Raw genomic sequence first — 22095 nt, 5'->3', positions numbered from 1 at the left:
AACTGTTACATCTGAGGATGTGGACAGGCTGCTTGGACGAGTGAAACCAACCACCTGTCTCCTTGATCCTTGCCTATCCTGGCTTACAAAAGCTAGCCGGGAAGGGCTGGGCGATGGGCTTTGCGGGGTGGTGAATGCTTCTCTCTGTGAGGGAGCCTCCCCAGACCCACTGAAAGAGGCAGTTATCAAACTGCTTCTTAAAAAAAACATCTTTAGATGCTGCCAATATGGCCAACTATCGCCCAGTCTCAAATCTTCCATTCTTGGGCAAGGTGACTGAGCGAGTGGTTGCAGAACAACTCCAATCATGCCTGGAAGAAGCGGACCATTTGGATCCCTTCCAGTCGGGATTCAGGCCTCATCATTGGACTGAAACTGCCTTGGTCGCACTGGTCGATGATCTCCGGTGGGCTAGGGACAAAGGTGAGAGCTATTTCCTAGTTCTGCTGGATCTCTCAGCGGCTTTTGACACCATTGACCATAACATCCTTCTGGACTGTCTAGAGGGACTGGGAGCTGGGGGCACTGTTGTACGGTGGTTCCGCTCCTTCCTCCTGGGCCGTGTTCAGAAAGTGGTGGTGCGGGATGAGTATTCAGACCCCTCGTGTTATGTAGTGTAGTTTCACCCTGGGCCAACAGGGGGATACTGTATATAGTTTTCACTCAGGTCTGTAGGTAGTTTTCACTCAGGTCCGCGGCAGTTAGTTTAGGCGGGAACTCTGAGCTGTTGTGGTTACAATGTTGACAGCCGGTTGCCTATAAATACAGGCCGGCTGAGCTGTTCGCAGTCAGTTCTATTCCAGCTTATCTTAATAAAGAGCTACTTGAAGAAATCGCTGTGCCGGCTGCTATGTCAACCCACTACTTAATACTGGCGACGAGGATGGGATTGGATGGACATCAGAGCACAGCCAGATGCGGCCAGCCTCTGAACTGAGCTAAATCACAGAGCGAAATCACTGAGCGAAATCACTGAGCGAAATCACTGGGCAGAACCAATTCAGAGCTGACTGTTCTGGCTAGAGCACTGTGTTCCATCCATCGCCCTTCACGCCGGCATCGGAATCATGGCTTCATTTGTGCCTCTACCGCCGTTTGCGCCAGCCTCTGAGTCATGGGACTCCTACCTCGCTCGGTTCGACTGCTACCTCCAAGCCAACGAGCTGACAGCAGTATCAGTGGATCGGAAGCGGGGCCTATTCCTCAGCCTCTGTGGGCCTGAGGTGTTTGAGACGGCCCGAGCATTGGTTGCGCCTGAAGCAGTCCAGGCAACACCATGGGACACGATCCAAGAGAAGCTCCGCAACCACTACGCACCAAAGCCGTCCAAGATTGCTGCCCGCCATGCGTTCTACCACCGGAACCAGGCAGAGGGGGAGTCAATCAACAACTACGCCACCGCCCTGCGACAGGCTGCAATGCACTGTGAGTTCCGAGACTTAGACGATGCCCTGATGGATCGAATCGTCTGCGGGGTCCGGGACATCCATTTGCAACGGCGTCTCCTAGCCAAGCCAGACCTCACGCTACAGAAAGCCATTGAGGAGGCTGTGGCCTCAGAAGCTGCTGAACGCTCCGCCCAGGAGATCCGCAAGTCCAGCAGCCCGCGTCTTGCTAGGGGGCCAGTTCCGGTGCATCATGAAGAGGCCAGCAGTGATGAGGCATCCTCCAGTGAAGATGATGACGTGCACCAGACAAAGCGGGAGCGCAGGAAGCTCCAACAGAAGTCCAAGGGCCAACCGGAATGTGCTGGCTGCGGAGGCGACCATTCCCGTGCCAAGTGTCGATTCAGAGACGCCATCTGTAGGAGGTGTTCCAGAAGGGGCCACATCGCTAAGGTCTGCCGATCGGCTCCGTCTGACACCCCCCCTTCATCGACTCGCAAGTTCAAGTCTTCACTCTAGTCTGCCAAGGAAAGTTGTTTCGCTCTCACCAACTGCCGCTGCCCGTCTGGAACCACGATTGGCCAAACCGACTCGTCTACGCGACGCAAGCTGAACGTCACGGTGCTCATTGAAGGAGCTCCATGTGACATGGAGATCGACACCGGGTCTGCCCTGTCCGTCGTGTCATGGAGCACCATCAAAAGACTGGTACCCAGAGTATCCAAAAGGCAACTCGACTCTCACCGCGTACACCTGAGAGACTACCAGGGAAACGACATTCCCGTGGTAGGCGTTGGCCGGTTCCGGATCGCCTTCAAGGATTTTTCGGGCCTGCTCCGGTTGGTGGTGGTTGAAGGTCAGCGGCCAAGCCTCCTAGGGCTAGACTGGTTTGATGCCCTCGGCCTGGAAGTCACCGGCATCAACTGCATCTCTAACGCAGAGACTGAGGGTCTGGTCAAAGACTTTGCCGAGGTTTTTGACGGCACCTTGGGACAATATACTGGTACGCCCATCTCCTTTAGCCTTGATCCACAAGTCGCCCCCATCAAGCTTAAGCCACGCCGGGTTCCCTTTGCTCTCAAGGCTAAGGTGGACGAACAACTGGACAAACTGATCGCCCAAGGAGTTTTGGAGCCCGTTGACCACGCAAAGTGGGAAACCCCCATCGTCACGCCTGTCAAGCCAGATGGGTCGGTGAGAATCTGCGCTGACTACAAGTGCACAATCAACAAGGCACTTCAGCAGCACGCTTATCCGGTTCCTGTTGTCCAACACCTGCTGCATTCCCTGGGTGAGGGTAAGGTCTTCGCTAAGCTGGACCTTGCCCAAGCCTATCAACAACTGCCAGTCGATGATGCCACTGCTGAAGCCCAGACGATCGTCACCCACCGGGGGGCATTCCGTTGCCGCCGGTTGCAGTTCGGGGTGAGTGTGGCTCCTGGCATCTTCCAAAGCCTTATGGAGCGTCTCCTGCAAGTGCTTCCGGGCGTGGTACCATATTTTGATGACGTCTTGGTGTCTGCAGAATCACACCAGCAGCTGTTCGAGCGCCTCCGTGCCGTGCTGACCAGGTTCCAGGAGGCCGGGCTCAAGGTAAAGAGGGAGAAGTGCCTGATTGCCGTTCCACAGGTAGAGTTCCTGGGCTATCTTATCGATGCCTCCGGCCTTCATCCAACCACATCCAAGATCCGCGCTATCCAGCAGGCCCCCACCCCAAAGGACAAAACGGAGTTGCAGGCATTCCTGGGGCTGCTGAACTTTTATAACATGTTCCTGCCCCACAAAGCCACTGTGGCTGAGCCTCTTCACCGACTCCTTAGCACTAAGACGCCTTGGGCCTGGGGTCATCGAGAGACGGCGGCCTTCAACGCGGTCAAGGCTCTCCTTTCTTCAGACAGTGTGCTGGTACAGTACAGTGAATCCAGGCCGCTGGTCCTTGCCTGCGACGCCTCACCTTTTGGCATCGGTGCTGTCCTTAGTCACCGTTTCCCAGATGGAAGAGAAGCACCGCTTGCCTACTTTTCCAGGACACTATCTCCGACGGAACAGAATTACAGCCAGCTCGACAAGGAGGCATTGGCACTTGTGGCTGGAGTGAAGAGGTTCCATGAATACCTCTATGGCAGGACTTTTGACCTCATCACTGACCACAAGCCACTCCTGGGCCTCCTCGCCGGTGATCGTCCAACTCCACCGGTCCTCTCACCACGCATGCTGCGATGGACTGTTTTCCTGGCTGCCTACCACTATCGGCTCATCCATCGCCCGGGGAAATCGATGGGCCATGCCGACGCCCTCAGCCGTTGCCCTCTTCCAGCATTTGTGGAAGACCCGGCTCCAGCTTCATCGCTCCTTCTGATTGAGGATCTTCCGGCAGCGCCTGTATCGGCTGCCACTGTGGCCTCCGCGTCTGCCCAGGATCGCACCATCAGCCGGGTGCTCAACTGGGTGTGGAGGGGGTGGCCACAAGGGCCTTTTGCATCGGAGTTCCAGCCCTTCACAACCAGACAACATGAACTCTCAGCTCATCGCGGCTGTCTGCTGTGGGGAGACCGCGTCGTGATTCCCCAGGGACTCCGTCAGCGCGTCCTGGAGGCTCTGCACGTTGGCCACCCGGGAATTGTCAAAATGAAGGCGTTGGCTCGGTGTTACGTCTGGTGGCCTAATATGGACGATGCCATCACTGCCTGGGTATCCGCCTGTCAAGCGTGCCAAGAGTCGAGGCCTGCACCACCGGCAGCTAAGGGACACGCCTGGGAGACGCCAAAGACACCCTGGTCGAGGGTGCACATCGATCTGGCTGGCCCCTTTCACGGCCGGACCTTTATGGTAGTGGTGGACGCCTATTCCAAATGGCTGGAGGTCGCCCTGATGCCCTCCACCACTACCGAAGCTGTCATCCGGGTGCTGCGAGGCCTGTTTGCAACGCATGGGTGTCCTGATGTCCTTGTCTCTGACAACGGACCGCAGTTCACGTCAGGCACGTTTGAGCGGTATCTTTTGGGACTGGGCATCCGCCATGCCCTAACAGCACCTTTTCATCCATCCAGCAACGGGCAAGCGGAAAGAATAGTGCGCTCGACAAAAGAGGCACTGGCGCGCCTGGACCGGGGAGACTGGCATGAGCGGGTCGCCGAATACTTGTTCGTGCAGCACATCACTCCTCATGCGGCCACAGGGAGGAGTCCTGCTGAACTGCTTATGGGCCGCCGCCTCAGGTCACCGCTCGACCGGCTACACCCAGACTTTGCCATGGCTGAACCCCCAGGCTGTGCCAACGCACCACGGTCATTTGTCCCAGGAAACCAGGTCTTTGCCCGGAACTATGTGGGGGACATTCCTTGGGTGCCAGCCACAGTAGTGGGAGTCACTGGACCTCGCTCGTACCAGGTGGCACTCGAAGACGGACGTTTGTGGCGACGGCACATAGACCAGCTTAGGCGCAGGGTTGGCGACTTAGACACTACCGAGGTGCCCCAAACTGCGCTTGCGGCTCCAGAAGAGACACGTACAGATGGCGAGGCCCCACCTACACCTCCCTCGCAAACTGCCAGCGTGGAGCCGAACCAAGCCGTCTCAGAACAGACTCAGACCACTCCACTTGCGGAGGCTCCACCCACAGCAGCGGATCCAGGGGAGTTGGTTCCAACGCCACCTAGGGTCGCACCACAGCCTCAGCGAGAACTGTGTGGCCCTCCGGACTTGGCTACCAGTCCCCGGCGGTCTGGCAGAGTTTCCAAGCGCCCAACTCATTTAAAGGACTACGTTGTTGGACAGGTATCACTGTTGGTCTAAGTATGGGAAATGTAACCGATATGCTTTTGTGCCTAATTGAACCATTACGCGTAGTGCTGTATATAAGGAAACCATTACGATTGTAACTAACGCCTTATCTCGGTGGGGAGGGGTGTTATGTAGTGTAGTTTCACCCTGGGCCAACAGGGGGATACTGTATATAGTTTTCACTCAGGTCTGTAGGTAGTTTTCACTCAGGTCCGCGGCAGTTAGTTTAGGCGGGAACTCTGAGCTGTTGTGGTTACAATGTTGACAGCCGGTTGCCTATAAATACAGGCCGGCTGAGCTGTTCGCAGTCAGTTCTATTCCAGCTTATCTTAATAAAGAGCTACTTGAAGAAATCGCTGTGCCGGCTGCTATGTCAACCCACTACTTAATACCTCGGCTCTCACTTGTGGGGTGTCTCAGGGTTCTGTCCTCTCCCCCATGCTTTTCAACATCTACAAGCAGCCGCTGGGAGAGATCATCAGGGGGTTTGGGCTGGGTGTTCATCAGTATGTGGATGATACCCAGCTCTACCTCTCTTTCAAATCAGAACCAGTGAAGGCGGTGAAGGTCCAGTGTGAGTGCCTGTAGGCGGTTGGAGGATGGATGGCAGCTAACAGATTGAGGTTGAATCCTGACAAGACAGAAGTACTGTTTTTGGGGGACAGGAGGCAGGCAGGTGTGGGGGACTCCCTGGTCCTATATGGGGTAACTGTGCCCCATTCAGGACCAGGTGCGCAGCCTGGGAGCCATTTTGGACTCACAGCTGTCCATGGCGGTGCAGGTCAATTCTGTGTCCAGGGCAGCTGTTTATCAGCTCCATCTGGTACACAGGCTGAGACCCTACCTGCCCACAGAGTGGTGCATGCTCTAGTTATCTCTCGCTTGGACTACTGCAATGCACTCTGTGTGGGGCTACCTTTGAAGGTGACCCGGAAACTACAACTAATCCAGAATGTGGCAGCTAGACTGGTGACAGGGAGCGGCCACCGAGACCACATAACACTGGTTTTGAAAGACCTAGTACGCTCCCCGTACGTTTCCAAGCACAATTCAAAGTGTTGGTGCTGACCTTTAAAGCCCTAAATGGCCTCGGTCCAGTATACCTGAAGGAGCGTCTCCACCTCCATCGTTCTACCCGGACACTGAGATCCAGCGCCGAGGGCCTTCTGGCAGTTCCCTCACTGCGAGAAGCCAAGTTACAGGGAACCAGGCAGAAGGCCTTCTCGGTAGTGGCACCCGCCCTGTGGAAGGCCCTCCCACCAGATGTCAAAGAGAAAAACAACTACCAGACTTTTAGAAGACATCTGAAGGCAGCCCTGTTTAGGGAAGCTTTTAATGTTTAATAAACTATTGTATTTTAATATTGGAAGCTGCCCAGAGTGGCTGGGGAAACCCAGCCAAATGGGCTGGGTATAAATAATAAATTTATTATTATTATTATTATTATTATTATTATTATTATTATTATTACCCACCATTTGCTCCCCAAGGAGCTCAAAGAGGTGCACATGTTTCTCGTCCTCATTTAATCCCCACAATGACCCTGTGAGGTAGGTCAGGCTGAGAGGCAGCAACTGGCTCCCAAGGTCATAGCCAGTGAGCCTCATGGAGTGGGGGATTTGAACCTGTGGTCTCTGACTGATCCTAGTCCAACACTCTAACTACTGTGCCACACTGACTCTTTTGATGAAGGGTGGTATATAATTATGATTGATGATGACAATGATGATGATTATAATTAGGTACATTAAACAGATTGTGGGAAGAGAAAGGGAGCTTGGCTGAACTCTTCGGGGACTGAACTGCAGTGTTTCAGGGCACTGTTATGATACATATTTAATTTCATAAAAATTATGTATGACTTGTTTGTTAAAAATCAAACATCAAAGCAGTTTACACAAGGAGTAAATTGGTGAAAGCAGTTAAAAACATCCCTATCAAACGTTTAAAAAAATTTAAAATCAGCAGTGAGCTAAAAACAGATTAAACCACATGCCAACATTTTACATATCTGAGTAGGCTTGCCTAAGCAAAATATGTTTTTAGCAGGTGCTGAAAAGAGTATATTGAAGGTCAACAAGCAGGGAGTTCCATGGTGTGGTTGCTTTCACATAACACTCTCCCCCCAAAAAAGAAACATGTGCAAAAGAATGTGTAGAAATTCCCCCTTGACTGACTCTTCTACCCCCACCCCCACAAACTGAGCACCAAAACAGGCGAACGACACATCAGGGCCCTTTAATTAATTTGAAATATTTATCCCTTTCTGTCTCTCTCTCCACCTACCACCCCATACCTTGTTGACATTTATGAAACTTTGACAGCAGAAATCGGTTCAGCTTTTTACTAATATATAAAATACCTCTCTTTCCCCTGATGATAATAATAAAAAAATAAATATCAGCTACAGGGAGAATACACGATGGTAATTTATTGGAATGCGTGGGCTGGAAGTGAGAGAAAGATGACTGTTATATATATATAAAGTAATCATTTTGAAGCCAGGAATAGCCCCTTAAGTATTTTCAGCTCAATTAGGGTAGTTTTGAGAGAACTGTTCTTAAGGAGGATGCTGCTTCTTCAGTGCTCTGATTCACCTTCCACAATTTTGGAAATAATTGGAGTGCATGAAAGGATGACTAAGAACAGGAAAGGCCAATGGCAATTTTACTGGCAGAGGGCAAAAAGCCAATGACTTCTCTTCCCTGGGTTCTTCTTAAACCTTGTTGAAATGAGTGCTGACCCAGTTGCCAATCATATTATTTCAGGGCCAACCTAGGACACTGGTGAACCTCAGGTCAGTGGGAATATTTGGCCCCAAAGCCTTTCATAGAATCTTGGAATTGTAGGGTTGAGAGGGACCCCAAGGATCATGCCGTCCAGCTCCCTGCACCACAAGAACCACAGCTCAAGAATCGCTGACAGGTGGCCACCCACCCTTTGCTTAAAGGTAAAGGGACTCCTGACCATTAGGTCCAGTCGTGGCCAACTCTGGGGTTGCGGCGCTCATCTCACTTTATTGGCCAAGGGAGCCGGCGTACAGCTTCCGGGTCATGTGGCCAGCATGACTAAGCCGCTTCTGGCGAACCAGAGCAGCGCATGGAAACGCCGTTAACCTTCCCGCCGGAGCGGTACCTATATATCTACTTGCACTTTGACTGCTTTCGAACTGCTAGGTTGACAGGAGCAGGGATCGAGCAACAGGAGCTCACCCCGTCACAGGGATTCAAACCGCCAACCTTCTGATCGGCAAGTCCTAGGCTCTGTGGTTTAACCCACAGTGCCACCCACATCTCACCCTTTGCTTACAAGCCTCCAATGAAGGAGATAGTCAAGCACCTTTCAAAGGAGTCCATTCCACTGTTACTATCAGGATGTTCTTTCTAATGTTTCCCCATTTGGCCTGACAGGCCGTTTCTCCTAAGTCACACCCAGTTGCTCCATACCAGATGTCAAGTGAGCTCCTGAAGTTCCTTCACTGAAGTGCGCTGCCCTGTCTACCAGCTGATGGGAGGGAACAGCACATCTTGCTTCAGAAACATCAAGCAGTTTCATAGTAGCCTGCTTTTGGTATAGCAGGCGTGTTAAAATTTTGGTTACACCAAGAACTTTGAATGTGTTATTGATGTATCTGCACCCCCTTTTTGTCTATGCTTTAATATTTTTAACCTGTCTTCTGTGGGTATTGCAATTATTTTGTTAAGCACAACAGCTCTTGTTGCTCCTGTGGTTCCCAGAAACTGGTAGTTCAGCTGTCTGTGTTTCATTATTTCCCCCTGTGATTTAGAGTCATTCACTGCTGACCACAAGCCTCTCATGGGGGAAGCGCCAGAGGTCCGAGGCTTCTTTCTGGGCTGTGGCTTCAACAGCGCTGGTAAGAGACAAACTTTCTCTTCTACATAAGTATGATCTACAATTATTACTACTACCACTATTTATTAAATTTATATACAAGCATCTCCTCACTTGCACCTGATCTACTTGCGCACCACTATGCGCACACACAGTGCTGGGAACCTGGAAGTGGCAGGAGAGAGCTGGAAAGTCTGTGGCTCACAAGGCGACCCTTCCCAGAGCCTGAGCAGTGCAGAGGCTAGGCCCCTGGACAGTTCCAGGCATGGCTTAGGCTGGAGAGTTCTACAGGATGTTGCTTCAGCAGCCGTCATCTTCAGACTGAGCCTTCAATAGGAGCTGCAGTGCTTCTTCAGCAGCACTCTGGACAGCTGCTTGCAGAGCTTAGGCTGGAGAGGCCATCAAACCGCCAATGGTGTTTCAGCAGCAGTCATCCCCAGACGTTCTGCTCCATCTGGAGAGGCACAAGCACTGTGTGCTCATCTTGCACTGATTCGCTATGTACTTCTCTGGTAGGCACTGAGGGCAGTTCCCTCTTCAGTTCTGAATCCTTGGCTGCATCTCTTGAGGACTCTGACCCCAGAGTCATCACAGCTTGGGCCTCCAACACATAAGCACAGAGCTGTCTACCTATAATTGGTAGGCTGGTGTGGCCTGGCTTGCCCAACTTAGTTCTACTTAGAGCACACCTTTTGAAATGAATGAACCTAAATGATTCATGACTATTAACTGCAGGGGGTTCCCTCTGAATATAGAGCTTGCTTTGGATACAACCCATAATATTTGACGCCTTTTGTTGCCCTCAGGAATCCAGGAGTAATTTGAGGAGAGTAAAGCCATCAGATCCTGCCCTCCTGAGTCACATCTCAGCTCAGGAATTTGTTTTCTGTACCAGATCTGAGCTCGTAGTCTTTCCACAATTTTGCTCTTTGCTCCCTCCAGGAATGATGCTCGGAGGTGGCTGTGGGAAGGAGCTGGCCCACTGGATCATCCATGGGTATCCTGAAAAGGACATGTACGGTTATGACATTAGGTGAGCACCTTCCTGCTCTGGCCCCGTAGAGAATCTGCCTTGAATACAGAAGGTTCCAGGTTCAATTCCCCAGTGAGGCTGAGGGTGTATCCTTGTCTGAAACCCTGTTTAAAAAGGTTGCTTAGGCTGCCATCTTCAGTGTGAAGGGAGCAAAAAGTGCTGGATGGAGTTGATGATAAATGCTGCCTGTGTCCTGGCAGGGGGGTTCCCGTGAGGAGGCAGCAAATGGCAGAGAAACCCCCAGCCAGCATATAGAGTCCTGAGCTAGCGGGAGCAATGGTATGATTCAGGATAAGGAAGCTTCTTGCATCCTTGTTCTTCTGAGCCCTTTACCCAGGACTGTGAAGACTGGAATCTTTCTTTCTAGGGTAAGGACTAAGGACTATAGCTCAGTGGTAGAGTATCTGCTTTGCATGCAAAGGTTCAGTCTCCAGGAACAGCTCCTGTCTTGAAATGCCAGAGAGCCACTTCAAGTCAGTGCAGGCAATACTGAACTAGGTAGACTAATGGTCTTTCTCAGAATAAGGCAGTTTTCATAGACTAATGTATGAAGATAGGCCAGCATCCAGGCATAGAGTGTCCTATCTGCATATACAAAGTTCTGGTTTCCGCCCTGGTAGGGATGGGAATATTCTCTGTCTGCATTGCAGGGGGGTTGCACGAGACTAGATGACCCTCGGGGTCCATTCCAACTCTACAACTCTACACTGCCAGTCAGTGTGGACAAAACTGAGTTAGATCAGAGGCGTCTTTCCCATAGGGCTTAGTGGCTTGTTGCGCCAGGGCGCCGGCCTCTCAGGGGCGCCCCAGCGAGTGGGGGAGCTGCACGGCTTTGCTGGTGGCCTCCCCAGCTGCGCCCTGCCAACCATCTTTCCTTCCTACCCTCCTCGGCCCGCCCCCCTCTGCGGGCGGGTGCATTGGTGCTGCTGCTGCTTGTGCTGCTCCCTCAAGCGCTCGGCGGCGGCGGCACGGGCAGCGGCCACCACATTGACTGCGTCTTCTGTGGGTAGTGGCTCCTGGGGCTATGAGGTGGTCTGCAAGTTGGGCCCCGAGTTCTAAATTCTGGGAAAAGGAGGAGGTGCCGGAGGGATCTTTGTGCCAAGGAGCCAGATGTGCTTAAGACGGCCCTGAGCTAGATGCTCCAGTGGTTTTTTCCTAGGTTATGACACAGTTGTTCCAATGAGACTCTTTTGCTGCCAGCTTTGTAGTATTTCCAGTGCAATGTGGAACCTTTTATGTTCATGTAGGCCAGCAGGGGGGAAACTTCGGCCCTCCTGCTGCTGCTGAACTACAACTCCCATTGTCTATTGGCCATGCTTGCTGGGGGCTGGTGAGAGTTGTGGTTCAGCAATATCTGGAGCGACAGATGTTTTATAAAACCTTGGCCTCTGTTTTGTAAAAATCTATCTTTAATGCTGGGGTGTGTGTTGAGGTCTGTTGTGTTGCATTTAGGTAACTTAATGCTTGTTCGAGTAGACCCACTGAAGTGGGTGGACATGACCAAAGTAGCTCTGATGGAGTCTCCTGTGGGCAGAACTTGGTTGAATACAATGCTTTACATTTGTCTTTCACTTTTATTTATTATTTTTGTACTTTACTCACTGTTAGGTTTTACCAAGAGTTACACATTTTAGGGCAATATTTTATTTATTTTTACTTGTTACACTTATATACCACCTTTTTCTTCCAAGGAGCTTAATGTGATGTGCATGGTTCTCCTCCTTCACGTTTAATCCTCACAACAACCCTGTGAGGTAGGTTAGGCTAAGAGACAGTGACTGGTCCAAGGTCATGGCTTCATGGCTGAGTAGGGATTCAAACGCTGGTCTCCCAGGCTCTAACCTTTACACCACATTGTAGGAACCTGAAAGCGGGGTTGCTGTATAGGATTTTCTCACCCTGCATTGCAAAGTAGTGTGGCTTGCCAGCAGCCGGTGGGTTCCGTCACAAACGCAGGCCTGCTCCACAGATGTTTCTGTCTTTCAAATGGCTGGGAATTGATGGCTCTTAATAGTCGTCATTAATTTCTTTGTCAGTTTGATCTCATTGCCTCTATTCTGCTTCTGTGTGGTCACCGGGAGTCGGATGCAAGTTGAAATTATATCTGTAATTATATCTGTTCAGGCAGCCTTCCATACCCCGTTGCCCTCCAGAGGTTTTGGACTACAGCTGGTTGATCCTTATCATTATTATTATTATTTATTAGATTTATATATCACCCTTCACCAAAAGATCTCAGGGAACTGTAGTTCTGGAGCGCATCAGGTTGGAGAAGCTAGCTCTACAGAGCCCAGAGTGGAATACATAGTTCTCTTCTCACCCACCCGCATCAAATCTAGCTTGGTATTGTCGGCACTGACTGGCAGCAGCTCTCCAGTAATTTGGGCTTTTAGTGTGGATGCCCCTATGGAACCAGGGGCAACCACACTTTCTGGAAACAACTGAAGATATTTTTGTTCCAACAGGCTTTACCAGCTGGGTAGATGGGTCTTTACTTTGAGTGGCCACTTGTTAGGATTTTAGTCCTTTTTCCAATGTATTTTCTGATTCTTGGTGTTTTTAACAATTTCTAATTATCTTATGTTTGCTTAGGAGGCCATTAATAAATCCATGGTAAAATAGATCTAAAATAAAATTTCAGTCAGGGGTATAACCTGGGGGATTCCAGGATTGAACATCTGACTTTCTGCATGCTCTTACCCTTTAAAAAAACACACCCCAAACAGCCTAGTTTTCAGGGTTCTGAATGGTTCCACGGCCAAACAGCTCTTACCACCTGGAAGTTCTTCCTGAGGTTTTGTTGGAATCTCTTTTCGTACCATTTGAATCCATTGGTTTTGATTCTGCTCTCTAGAGCAGCAGAAAACAAGCTTGCTCCATCTTCTATGGGACAGTCCTTCAGATATTTGAAGATGGCTATCATATTTCTATTCAAAATAAATTAAATAATTGTCCAGTAGCACCTTGTTGTTGTTTAGTTGTTTAGTCGTGTCAGACTCTTCGTGACCCCATGCACACTTCTTCAGATACTTTTGCATACAAAAGCTTATACGCAGAACAAACTTAGTTGGTCTCTAAGGTGCTACTGGAGAATTTTTTAATTTATTTCGACTACGTCATACCAACATGTACCTACCTGAATCTATATCTCTACTCACTCTCTTCTCCATGCTAAACATAGCCAACTCCCTCAACTGTTCCTCATAAGGCTTGGTTTCCACACCCTTTATCATCTTGGTTCCAGCTTGTCAACATCCTTCTTAAATTGTGGTGCCCAGAACTGGACACAGGACTCCAGGTGTGGTCTGACCAAGGCAGAATAGAGTGGAACTATTAGAATAGAATGAAACCAAGTTGACCTGGACACTATACTTCTGCTGATGCAGCCTAGAATTACATTAGCTTCTTTTGCTGATGCACCACACTGTTGACTCATGCTAAGCTTGTGGTCTTAAAGAAAGCTGCTTTATACTGAGTCAGACAGTTGGAGGGGAGTACTAATGATGGCTACTAGCCATGATGGCTATGTTTTGCCTCACACTGCTTCTGAATCCCAGTTGCTGGAAACCACAGGAGGGGAGAGGGCTCTTGGGTTTGAGTCCTGCTTGCAGGTTTCCCATAATGGGCATCTGGTTGACCACTGTGAGAACAAGAGGCTGAGTTAGATGAATCACTGGCCCCATCCAACAGGGTCTTCTTAGGTTCTTATTGTCCCTCCATTTCATTGTTGTCTGCACTGACTTGAAGACACACTTCAGGGTTCTGGACAAGAAGTCTTTCTTTTTTTATATATTATATTTTTATTAGTTTTCAAATACAAAAACAAATTTATACATTCCATACATCTTAATTACATCTTACTTCTCTTTTTTGACTTTCCTCAATTTGTCTGCCATTCCTTCCTATTGTTACTTTTTACACATTTCTGCCCTTTTAACCCTTTCCCCTCACAGAGCTTCCTTAAAGCTTACAAACGTAATTTTATTATCACTCAGTTTTTGCATATATTGGATAAACTTTTCCCAATCTTCTGTAAATCTTTGATCTCATCGATTCCGGATCCTTCCTGTCATTCTGTCCAGTTCTGCATAATCCATCATTTTAGTTCTCCATTCTTCTATCGTAGGTAATTCCTCCTGTTTCCATTTCTGGGCCATCAATATTCTTGCTGCTGTCACTGCATATAAAAATAACTTCTTTTCTTTCTTATTTATCTCATTACCTGTAATGCCTAGTAAAAATGCTTCTGGTTTCTTAACAAATGTATATTTCAACATTTTCTTCAATTCATTATAAATCATTTCCCAAAAGCATTTTACCTTCTTACATTCCCACCACATATGGAAAAAGGTACCTTCTTTTTCTTTACATTTCCAACATTTGTTATTTATCTTATACATTTTTGCTAACTTCACAGGTGTTGCATACCATCGGTACATCATTTTCATAACATTTTCTTTTATAACTGTGCTTGCAGTGAATCTTAAACCATCTTTCCAAAGTCTTTCCCAATCCTCCATTTGAATATTATGCCCTATATCTTTGGCCCAGTCGATCATAACTCATTTTACCTCCTCATCCTTCGTACACCATTCCAGTAATGTCTTATACATTTTTGCTAAATTCTTATAATCATTATTCAATATTTCTGTCTGAAATTTTGATTCTTTGTCAGCAAAACCCCCGATTTAGATCTTTTAGTTTTTTTCTTATTCAGAATGAATCCTGCCAACTGACCAAACTGGTCCATTTCTTTCAACACTTCTGTTACCGTGTTCATGGGATCTTCCAAAGTTAATACTAAGTCCAAATGTATCCCAGTCCACTCTCCAAACAGACACAAAAGGCAAATAATACTTCTTCCCTTGTTAATAAGCAATGCTGCCAAGGTGAGGGTGTAAAAATAACAAAAAATATGAACTTTCCAGTTCATTGCGCAGTTCACTTAAAATCGAAAGTAAAGTAATCCGTTCTCAAAATCCTTCCTCGCCATCTTGGCCACTCTCCAAACTAAAAAGAAAGGGATTATTCCCTCTACCCCCTTGATCTTCTTCACCCCACCAGTTCCTTATGTAAGTCCCTTAAAAAATATCAAAAGCCAAAAAAAATAAAATAAAACAGCAAGGTAGTTCCGATTGCCAAGCAGTCTCCGCTTGTTTTTTACTCAAGTTTATACTCCACACTGATAATAGTCCTTGTGTGCGCTTCGGAATTCAGACAAAGTTGACCTCCTTTTTACCCTTTGTCTGCACCGAATTGGGTCCAAATCAGCAAATTTTAATCCTTTCAAAACTTCCCAAACGATTTCTTTTAATTTGGAAAGCCAATCGCTCCAGTGGGCAGGCTCGGGGCTGTGCTCCTAGAGGCTGGCAATGGCATCCTGCTGCAAGCCCTTCTACCCCGCCACTCTCATCTCCTCTTTAAAAAAGATACCTGGCGGCCAGGGGAATCGCTACTCCGCAGCGCTGGGATCCTTACCCCCTGAATATCCTTTCAGTGGGGTTGGGGGGGGGCTAAGGCGCCCTTTTAGCACCCCCTTTTATCTTCTAGGAGCTGGCCTCCCTCTCCCGAGGGAAAGCCCACTTGCTTCCACTTTGCGATCAGACCGGAAGCCCCTGGACAAGAAGTCTTTCTTAGCCCTACCTGGAGATGCTATCAAGGATTGAACCTGGGACCTTCTGCATGCAAAGCAGCTGCTCTTCCACTGAACTATGACTAAGTGGTGTGGAGGGCAGCATTGGAACAATGTATATGTGAAGCTGGTAGCTAGGCAGGCATTGAGTTCAAGAGCTGGAAACTGGAAGACCTGACTCTACCATGATGCTGCAGCCTGTAATGTCTGTCTCTGCCTTCAAGCAAGCAAGTGCCTCGTACCCTCCTATCTCCAGAGGAAGAGAATGGTGTCAGCGTAACTCAAAACATAATTTATTTTAATGGTGTGCTGTTCCGAAGCAGAGGAAATGGCATGTTCTCAAACAGCAGACACAGAAGCACCTCTGTGTCAAAACCTGCCAGCAGCCTCCTTTGTTGCAGTCTGCTCTTGGATTCTGCAATGGAAGAGCATCTTAGCACCAAATGTGGTGTGAGGATAAGCATGCCTGTCATCATTAGCCTCCTCAAGGGGAGCTCAGAATCCTGTTCCTGAACTTATGGCCTTGTTAATTGCGGAACCCTGCAAATTCTGCAGAGGTTATAAATTAAAAGTATGTATTGGTGCCTGAGGCAAAAGACTGGATAGCACTCCTTGGGGACCCAGATGCAAGGCAAGGCTGGGGAAGGGCCGTAGCTCAGTGATTAGTGAGCCTGCTCTGCATGCAGAAGGCCCCAGCTTCAATCCCTAACCAATGGCTTCTCTGAGTTGGTCTGGGGGAAAACTCAATGCCTGGAAGTCTGGAGAGTCACTGTAAGTCAGCCTAGACAGTATTGAACTAGATGCACCCAGTGGTCTGACTCCATGTAAGGCAGCTTCCTATGCTCTTATTACTAGCTTAATTATATTGGCTGCCTCCATTGGCTACCAGAGGCACTTTCCCTCACCCTGCTTAATGATAGGGATGGCCCTGATTGTACAACTAATGGTTTGCTGCTAGATTTGCTCCCTCTTCTGTGCTGCCCCTTATGCTTGGAACCTTTCAACCAGAACACTGAAACCAATCCCCTCCACACCACCACCACCTCCATCTGCCTTCCTGGAAGTCCAACACCATTGTGGATGGAGATCTTTCTGGGTTCTGAAAGAAATCAGGAAGACTGCCAACTCATGCCTCTAATTTGCCATGGATGCTGCAACATGCTGTAGCGTTCAGAGTGCCAGACTAGGATTTGGGAAAGACCAAGATTCAAATCCCCACTCAGCCATGAAGATCATTGGGCATGACCATGGGCCAGTCACTCACTGTCAGCCTAACCTACTTCACAGGGTTGTTGTGAGGATAACATGGGGGGGGGGGGAGAGAGAGAACTATGCATGCTACATTGAGCTCCTTGGAGCAAAGAAGGTGAGCCATAAAAGCAACAATAAAAAATAATAAATTCCTGCATTTTGAATGTACACACCACTAATAAACTTCTTCAGGTATTAGCCAAATGGAGAAGTAAACAGGTTAGACAGAGACGAGATGGGTGTTCTATATTTGCCCCCTCTGTCCCCATTTTCCATGAAAACCCCGCAGTTTGAAACCCCCAAAATTCAGCATTTAAAAATGTTCTGGGAGCATTCACACTAGGGTTTCTGGGAGCAGAAATCGCTGATGTTTGCTTATTTATCCCATGTCCAGATTGGACCAATCCACCGAATATAATTGGTATTGGAGGGAAATGAAGGTGGTGACAGCACACTCATCTCTTTATTTCACCATTTGGTCCTCATCTGAAGATAACACTTGGGTCTGTCTCTGTCTGTCTCTGAAATGTTCGCCTCTCTTTAGGAGGTTTCACCACTCCCTTACGAACAACAACCGCTGGATCCGGGAAAGGAGCCATGAATCATATGCAAAAAACTACTCTGTCGTATTCCCACATGATGAACCTCTGGCTGGGCGCAATATGAGGAAGGACCCCCTCTATGAGGTCAGACCCAAAGCTCATGGAAGAAATTCTGGGTGGACATGGGGGCGTCAGGCAGAGAGGCATCTAGGGATGTGGGTAGCTTTTGCTGGAAGACTTCTGAAACAGGCATGTCCTGAAATGGATTGTGTTTGCACGACTCTAGGGTTTGATCTAGAAACCTCATGGATGGTCCAAAGCTGATACTTTTTGAGCAAGCCACCCACCATTGTGTACCCTCACAGCCAGAAGGGATGTGGCACAAGTTGTTTTTAGAGAAGAATCCTCTATGTTGCATTGCAGGTGTGGTTGCAGTGAAGCTGCTGGATACAACTTAGCTAAGCTTGCGTTGTGTTCGGGGGGGATAAAAGCCATCCAACAACTGTGAGGGAAGCAGGTGTTGTCAGTTTGGCAGAGATTAAAACCCCAAGCAGGCTTTGTATGGGGAAAATATTTGTGGTGAGGGGCCCAGGTAGACCCTAACACTATGGGGGCGTGGAGCCTAGAACAACATTAGCTCCAGGAACAGCAAAGAGGAGGCAATAGCATGAGAGTGATCACAGGCTAATTTCATGGTTCCTAGTTCAATGGAATGTTGGGGTTCAGGTTTTTTTTAACACTCTTCTTCCCTCCATCTCCTCCCTCCGCACTCAAATTTTTGTGACCCTTGCAGGAACTTCTCCAACAAGGTTGTGTATTTCAAGAGAGACATGGTTGGGAGAGGCCAGGCTGGTTCCATCCAAAGAGTGAGGCACCAGTAAGTACAAAATTTAGGGATGTACGGTAATACCAAGGAGGAGCATTGTGGAACATCATGTCCCCACATGTGACCTTTGTTCCTCTAGCACTACCATTATGAGGTACCCTAAAGTCTCTTTTGCCTGTTTTCCTGTGCTGCTCTTTGCCCCAGGAGCTTGCAGATTTGCACCAGCCTGTCTCCCCATTCATGTGAGAAGGATGATCTGCATAATGTCCTCCTCACCCCAGTCTTGTCCTAGACCTCCCTCTGACTTTAAATGTATGGGTGTGTGTTTCCCCCCAATCCCCCCCCCCCAAGAGGGATTGGAAAACCCCTATCCTTGGCATCCAACCCACCAGGGGCAGAATTCCGAGAGGGATGGGTTTGGCTAATTTTGGCTTCTGAAGGCAGCCCTGTTTAGGGAAGTTTTTAATGACTGATGTTAAAATGTACCGTATTTTTCGCTCCATAAGACGCACCAGACCACAAGACGCACCTAGTTTTTGGAGGAGGAAAACAAGAAAAAAAATATTCTGAATCTTAGAAGCCAGAACAGCAAGAGGGATCGCTATGCCGTGAAAGCAGCAATCCCTCTTGCTGTTCTGGCTTCTGGGATAGCTGTGAAGCCTGCATTCGCCCCATAAGATGCACACACATTTCCCCTTACTTTTTAGGAGAGAAAAAGTGAGTCTTATAGAGCAAAAAATACGGTATTTTTAATTTCTGTTGGAAGCTGCCCAGAGTGGCTGGGGAAACCCAGCCAGCTGGGCGGGGTACAAATAAATTATTATGATTATTGCAGGTTTTGGAATATGATTATTATGGCGCTTATGACCAAACCCCACATGAAGACTATGAATACAACCGCTTGCTGTCGGATGAATACACATTTGATTTCCCACCTCACCACCATGTTGTGAGTAGAATGCCCTTGGAGGAGGATGCAGTGGTCCTGTTGCCAAGAGGGGCTTCTCATGGGAGGGGGGAGTCTTCAGGTAATGGGCATTCCCATCTCCACCTGGAGATGCAGTGATCTGAACCTGGGATATTCTGGCAGAGGAACTCAGGCTTGCTGGCATCCTTCAGGGCTGCACCACAATCAGGCTTTTAAAAAGCTTCCGCTGGAGCCAACTGGAGCTTTTTAAAATCCTCCATTGGTGCCAATTGAGGCTTTTAAAAACTCCGTTGCTACAGCAGCATCCTTTATGGGAGGGGGTTTCACAGCTGGCTCTTTGTATAACAGCTTCCTGTGTTCTATACACCCAGCACAGCATCTTGGGGGGTGGGGGTGGAAGGGAACCTTTAGCTGTTGAAACATAAAATCAAAAGTGATTCAGGTCTGAGTTCTTTGGGAAGAAAGATGCCTAATAGGTAGTCTGATGAGATGTCACTGCACGCAGACATGAGTTACGGGATGCCAAGCACTGGAAAAGAGCCATTGTCGTGGTGGGTGTGACTTTTGAAGAAGAAAAAAATCCAAGAAATATCTGTTGTTTTTCTTTTTAAGGTATAAAAAGCATGACTCACAGGTCCCTTTTCTTTTCTTCCGTGCTCTCTTGTCACCTTGAGCGACTTCTTACATGCCCCTTGATTCTCCCCTTCAACGTGACCAAGCCTGCCTGCCATGTGCCCCCATCACACCCTGGCTCTGTTTTCTTTCCCTCCCCGGTTTTAGATCAGGAACGAATGCTTAACATGCCGAAATGCCCTGGCGCTGTTCGACATGTCTTACTTTGGGAAATTCTACCTCGTCGGCCCAGAGGCCAAGAGGGCAGCTGACTGGCTGTTTACGGCTGACGTTTCCAAGCCTCCAGGTACCCACCCCCCTCCCCACCATCCCACCCACTTATTTCCAGCGGTGTTCTGCTGGCGCTGCCAATGTCATCAATGCCTTCTCTTGCATCAGGCACATAATCCCCTCCCAGTTAATGATAACGTTCAGCCAAGGCTTCTGCCAATCAAGCTGGGGAGGTTGCTTTCAAACAAAGGGCTCTGTGCCCGGGAGGAGGTTTGAATACCCCAAAGGATGCAGGCATCTCTTTGAGAGCTGCAGCCTGTGTTGATTTGGCTCTGCTTGTGATGGCTTTAAGAGGGGATTATACGGATTCATGGGAGCACAAGCCTACCAGTGGCAATTGCAGTGGCTGGGATGGCTTCCTCTCTCAGAGGAAGCATGCCTCTTAGCAACTAACTACAGGAGATCACAATCTATTCAGTTCGGGATTCAGGCTTTGACTGAATTCGGCGCACAGTCCTATTGGAAATCAACTCCACCAGGAAAGAAATGTGTGTGTGTGGTGTGTGTGTGTGTGTGTGTGTGTGTGTGTGTGTGTGTGTGTGTGTTTAAGGGAGATGCATACAAACTTTTCCTCATTTTTCCCTCATATTACATCTGCCTTTCATTTTTAAAGTCCCAGAATGATAGAATTGTAAAGTTGGGCATCTAGCCCAACTCCCTGCATTACATAAATCACAGTTAAAGAATGCCCAACAGCATCTCTTTAAACACCTCCAATGAAGGTGAGTCCACCACCTTCCAAGGGAGTTTGTTCTATTATTGAACAGCTGTTACTGTCACAAAGCATTTCCTAATGTTGATTGGAATTTCCTTTCTCATCATTCAAATCCATTTCTGTCTTGTTTCAGCTAATTGTTACCTCAGCTAAAAGGAGACTGTTTAGTTATTGAACTATTCAGATAAATCCTAATGGAATTGTTTCCCCTACACCTCCTCTCCCCTAATGGAAGAGCAAAGGCAAGGATCTTTCACTTTGTAGCCTAAGGGTTAATTTTGTTAGTTAGCTAGCCAAGAGGGGTACAAGTGGAAGTGTTGCTTAGCAACCAGGAAGGGTGGCATGACCATTACTGAGTTAGCACATGCTCTGAGGGAGTTTTTCCCCCTCTGTGTATTTGATTGAATGTCTAAATATATGCTGTGTACAAGGCCAACCTCTCCATTCCTTTCTTTTCACATTAATACCCTGTTTTCATTTGCTTTTCCCAGTAAAGTGTTATCAGGGCTTCTCTCTTTGGATTCCTTCTGTGTTTTAAATGACTTTGCATATGCATACATTCCTGCTTCCAAATGCTGCTTTTATGGAATGATCCTGGGATGAAAAAAGATCTGGGGCTTCTGTTTCAGGAGCAACAGTTTATACCTGCATGCTGAATATGCGTGGGGGAGTCGAAAGCGATCTGACCGTTAGTGCAATAGATCCCGGCACACAGGACTCTGCGCTGGCACCTGCCTTTGAAGGTAAAACGGCAATGGCAACAACACTGATCCTTGATCATTTTAAACCGATTAGATGTTGGTTTTTCTTAGCTCTCTGTTTGAGTAGAGCTGCAGTTAGATTGGAAGTTGTTATGTACAGAGCTGAATCCTAGAACAATAGGATCCAGAATGCAGCAGTCTGTTTGGTCCGCAGGAGCCACCCAATCCAGCTCCAGGTGGAAGTGAATCAGCGACCTGATTGGCCTGCAGGAGCAGCCAATCAGGCTTCTGGAGGAAGTGAATCCACAACCTGATTGGCCTACAGGAGCAGCCTGGAATTAGCCAATCACGTGGGGCCCATTGTGTAAATAATGTATATATAGCCAGACATTTTGGGGAAAGTTTCATTTATTGCTACTATGAGCTTAATAAAGAGCATGACTCTTTCAGTATATTTCAGAAGTCTTGGTGTGGACAGGAGCTGGGTGGGCAACTCTTGAAACATTTGGTAGGGTCTGGAGGTGGGCAGGTCCCAGCAATCCAG

At 48.4% G+C, this 22095-nt stretch overlaps 1 protein-coding gene across 1 annotated transcript in view; it reads left to right on the top strand.

Moving 5' to 3' along the window:
• Nucleotides 1–22095, top strand: part of SARDH (sarcosine dehydrogenase) — a 56323-nt gene that overhangs the window by 16452 nt on the left and 17776 nt on the right. Inside the window, exons 10-16 of the mRNA XM_081178705.1 lie at nt 8956–9042; nt 9963–10053; nt 17481–17622; nt 18272–18355; nt 19140–19253; nt 20013–20151; nt 21480–21593. Of these exons, the coding sequence (XP_081034831.1) occupies nt 8956–9042; nt 9963–10053; nt 17481–17622; nt 18272–18355; nt 19140–19253; nt 20013–20151; nt 21480–21593 (771 nt within the window). The remainder of the gene's footprint in view (nt 1–8955; nt 9043–9962; nt 10054–17480; nt 17623–18271; nt 18356–19139; nt 19254–20012; nt 20152–21479; nt 21594–22095) is intronic.

Source organism: Podarcis bocagei, assembly GCF_964188305.1.
Source record: "Podarcis bocagei genome assembly, chromosome: Z".
NCBI classification, from domain to species: domain Eukaryota; kingdom Metazoa; phylum Chordata; class Lepidosauria; order Squamata; family Lacertidae; genus Podarcis; species Podarcis bocagei.
The sequence above is the reverse complement of the archived record's forward strand: the minus strand, read 5'-3'. Positions and strand labels throughout refer to the sequence as shown.